Here is a 3,765-nt window from a genome sequence, read left to right as displayed (position 1 = left end):
CACCCTGAGTGCTATCCCATGGCATCTACAGGGTGGCCGAGGGATCAGACCCAGCCAGCGTGGATTTCAGTGTCTTCATTGATGATCTGGATGAGGGCATTGAGTCCACCACCAGCAAATCTGCAGATGCCACCAAGCTGGGTGCGAGTGTGGATCTGCTGGAGGGTAGGAGGGCTCTGCACAGGGACCTGCACAGGCTGGATCCAGGGCCCAAATCCAACCATGGGAGCTTCAACAAGACCAAGCGCCAGGTCCTGCACTTTGGCCACAACAACCCCTGCAGCGCTACAGGCTGGGGACAGAGTGGCTGGACAGCGGCCAGGCAGAAAGGGACCTGGGGGCACTGATGGACAGCAGGCTGGACATGAGGCAGCAGTGTGCCCACGTGGCCAAGAAGGCCAATGGCTCCTGGCCTGGATCAGGAATGGAGTGGCCAGCAGGACCAGGGCAGGGATTCTTCCCCTGGACTGGGCGCTGGTGAGGCTGCACCTCGAGTGCTGTGTCCAGTTCTGGGCCCCCAATTTAGGAAGGACATTGAGGGGCTGGAGCGTGTCCAGAGAAGGGCAACAAGGCTGGTGAGGGGTCTGGAGCACAAGTGCTGTGAGGAGCGGCTGAGGGAGCTGGGGTTGTTTATCCTGGAGAAGAGGAGGCTCAGGGGAGACAAGGAGGTGTCAGGGCACGGCTTGGGCTTGATGATGTCCAAGGTCTTTTCCAGCCTGGTTGATTCTGGGATTCTCTGAAACCCCCCTTGAAGCAGCTGCAGGATGAGCCCTGGGCCTCCTCTTCAGAAGGTCCAGCAGCCCCTGTCCCTCAGCTTCTCCACACGGGCCCCAAAGCCCATCCTGTCAGTCCTGCAGAGCCTCTCCAGCTCCTCCTCCCTGCCCCACAACAGGGAGCCCCACAGCCAGACACAGCAGCCCAGATGTGCCCCCCTGGCCTCTGGTGCCTCTGGCAAGGGAACAGCTCGAGGCACTGCAGGGCTCTGCAGACAATTCCTGCAGCACTTGTAGGATGATCCTGCTCCCCAAGGGATGTTCCCGTGGTGCCGAGGCGGCAACTGCAATGGTGAGTGGGGCCAGAGAGGAAAGGGCAAACAGGGCTGGGCTGTTTGCAGGGGAGGGGACAGGGATGGGCAAGAGCAAGAAATGTGGAGCAGGAGAGAGGAAAGAAAGCAACTGTGAAGCAGAGGAAATGCTCAGGACAGTTTGGGGGTGGCTGCCAGGCAGCCCTGGCTCTGAGCAACAACGTCTGCAGTGGGACAGGAAACTCAGAGCTGATGGGAACAAACTTTCTGGCTGACTTGAGAGGCCCCGACAAAGCTGAGAGGTTTCCCTGCCGTCCCCCAGCCCTTGCTGGCCCCCAGGGGCTGATGGCATTTGTGCTCACTCAGGTTCATCTCCCCACAGCAACAGCGTGGGGTGCTCACGCCTGGGCTGTGCAGTGCAAACAGGGGCTCCTGAGCCAGTCCTGCCATGTGTGTGCCTGCAAGGATCCAGCCCCTCTGGGAGCTGGGCAGAGGCCAGGGCTGCAGAGGGGGGATGTTGCTGGCAGCTGCATGAGGCCGCTCTGGGACGCTGCCCGGGGGTGTCCAGCGCAGGGGGGATGGATCAGCCCCTGCTCTGCTGCTCCTTCCCGGCTCCCCCAGGGACCCTGCAGAGCACCAGCCCTGCTGGTTGCCCCCACCCTGCCCACGGCCACCCTGGGGCTGCTCACGGGGGTTTTCTCTGCTGAGCACTGGCCTGGGCGTGCTCTTGAGAGAGCCCAGGCAAGGAGCCTGGAGCCCCCAGGCCCTGCCCTGAGGCGTCAGCGCTGCCCCAGCAGTGCCCATGGCCTGTCCCTGCTGCAGCCCCGGCACTGCCAGCCCAGGGCTGGGAGCGAGCCCCAGAGCACTCAGGCCCTGCAGCAACACGAGGGGCAGGAGGGCAGCGGGGCAGTGGCACGGGAGCAGCACTGGCAGCACCAAGGGCTGCTGCTCCTGGCCACAGCTGCTGTGCCCCCCTGATCTGCCCCCAGCTCTGCACACAGACATTGCTGCTGCAACTCCACACAAGGCAACTAAAGGGGCATCTCTGCTGGAAACTTTGCTGGCACATCCTTGAGTTCATTTAAAGGCACTGAGAGCACAGCTCCTCATTGACACAGTCTGGGGCCACAGCCAAGGTGGAGAGAAACAAAAGGAGAAGTGGAAGAAATATTGCTCTTGCTTTGTGGACAACAATAAATAAGTGAAGACAGAAAAAATAACCCCAGAACCAAACCAACAAGAACTATCAAAGACGAGTTTTATAAGAAGTGATTTGCAGAAATTGGCAACCAGTTTAATGTTTCTTAAATCGTCCAGCCATCAGTGTCCACACTGCAGCCTTGAGCTCCTGGTTCCTCAGGCTGTAGATGAGGGGGTTCAGGGCTGGAGGCAGCACCGAGTACAGAAGTGACAGGGCCAGATCCAGGGATGGGGAGGAGATGGAGGGGGGCTTCAGGTAGGCAAAAATGACAGTGCTGACAAACAGGGAGAGCACGGCCAGGTGAGGGAGGCACGTGGAAAAGGCTTTGTGCCTTTGTCCCTGCTCCGAGGGGATCCTCAGCACGGCCCTGAAGATCTGCACATAGGAGAAAACCATGAACACAAAACAGCCAAAACCTAAGGATAAACTAACCCAAATGAGCCCAAGTTCCTGGAGGCTGGAGTGTGAGCAGGAGAGCTTGAGGATGTGTAGGATTTCACAGAAGAACTGGCCCAGGGCATTGCCCTGGCACAGGGGCAGGGAAAATGTATTGGCCGTGTGCAGCAGAGCATAGAGAAAGGCACTGCCCCAGGCAGCTGCTGCCATGTGGGCACAAGCTCTGCTGCCCAGGAGGATCCCGTAGTGCAGGGGTTTGCAGATGGACACGTAGCGGTCATAGCACATGACAGTGAGGAGACAATACTCTGCTGTGATGAAGAACACAAAGCAAAAGAGCTGAGCAGCACATGCTGAGTAGGAGATGTGTCTGGTGCCCCAGAGGGAATTGTGCATGGCTTTGGGGACAGTGGTGCAGATGGAGCCCAGGTCGGTGAGGGCCAGGTTGAGCAGGAAGAAGAACATGGGGCTGTGCAGGTGCTGGCCGCAGGCTACGGCGCTGATGATGAGGCCGTTGCCCAGGAGGGCAGCCAGGGAGATGCCCAGGAAGAGGCAGAAGTGCAGGAGCTGCAGCTGCCGCGTGTCTGCCAGTGGCAGCAGGAGGAAGTGGCTGATGGAGCTGCTGTTGGACATTTGCTGCCTCTGGCCATGGGCATCTGTGAAAAAGTAATCATGGAATAGTTGGCTTTGCAGAGGACTTTCAACATCCCAGCCCAGCTTGGTGGCACTTTCCCCCCACTGCCTGCCCAGGGCTCTGCTGCCTGGGGCTGTCCCTGCCAGCAGCTGCTCCCTGTGCCCAGGCCTGGGCCCTGCCAGTGCTGCCAGAGCCCAGCCCGGCCCTGGGGGCTCAGCTCTGCCCTGCAGACCCCTCCCAGCCCAGGCCACTGCCCAGGGGCAGCTCTGGCTCTGCAGGCTCTGATGCCAAAGTCAGAGCACCCCTGAGGAGGCTGCAAATGCGACGCTGATGCTGCCTGGAAGGGACCCTGTGCTGATTTCTGTCACTGCCCGGTTTCTTCAGATCTCAGAGAAAAATTTTTTGATTTTTCTCAACCTGAACTGAGAGATGAACATCCATGTGCAATTTCCCTTCCAGGCAACCCAGAGCAGTCAATTAAAAATCAGGATTCTTCCCTTTTATGCATTC

General features: G+C 59.2%; 1 protein-coding gene across 1 annotated transcript; it reads right to left on the bottom strand.

Moving 5' to 3' along the window:
• Window positions 1–2,318: 2,318 nt before the first annotated feature.
• LOC309584036 (olfactory receptor 14C36-like) lies at window positions 2,319–3,254 on the bottom strand (the record flags this gene model as incomplete). Its single annotated transcript, XM_082299933.1, has 1 exon — window positions 2,319–3,254. The coding sequence occupies one exon, from the start codon at window positions 3,252–3,254 to the stop codon at window positions 2,319–2,321; it is 936 nt and encodes a 311-aa protein (XP_082156059.1).
• Window positions 3,255–3,765: the final 511 nt, after the last annotated feature.

This window comes from Coloeus monedula (genome assembly GCF_965178545.1).
Source record: "Coloeus monedula genome assembly, chromosome: 35".
NCBI classification, from domain to species: domain Eukaryota; kingdom Metazoa; phylum Chordata; class Aves; order Passeriformes; family Corvidae; genus Coloeus; species Coloeus monedula.
This window is presented reverse-complemented; position numbering and strand designations above follow the sequence as displayed.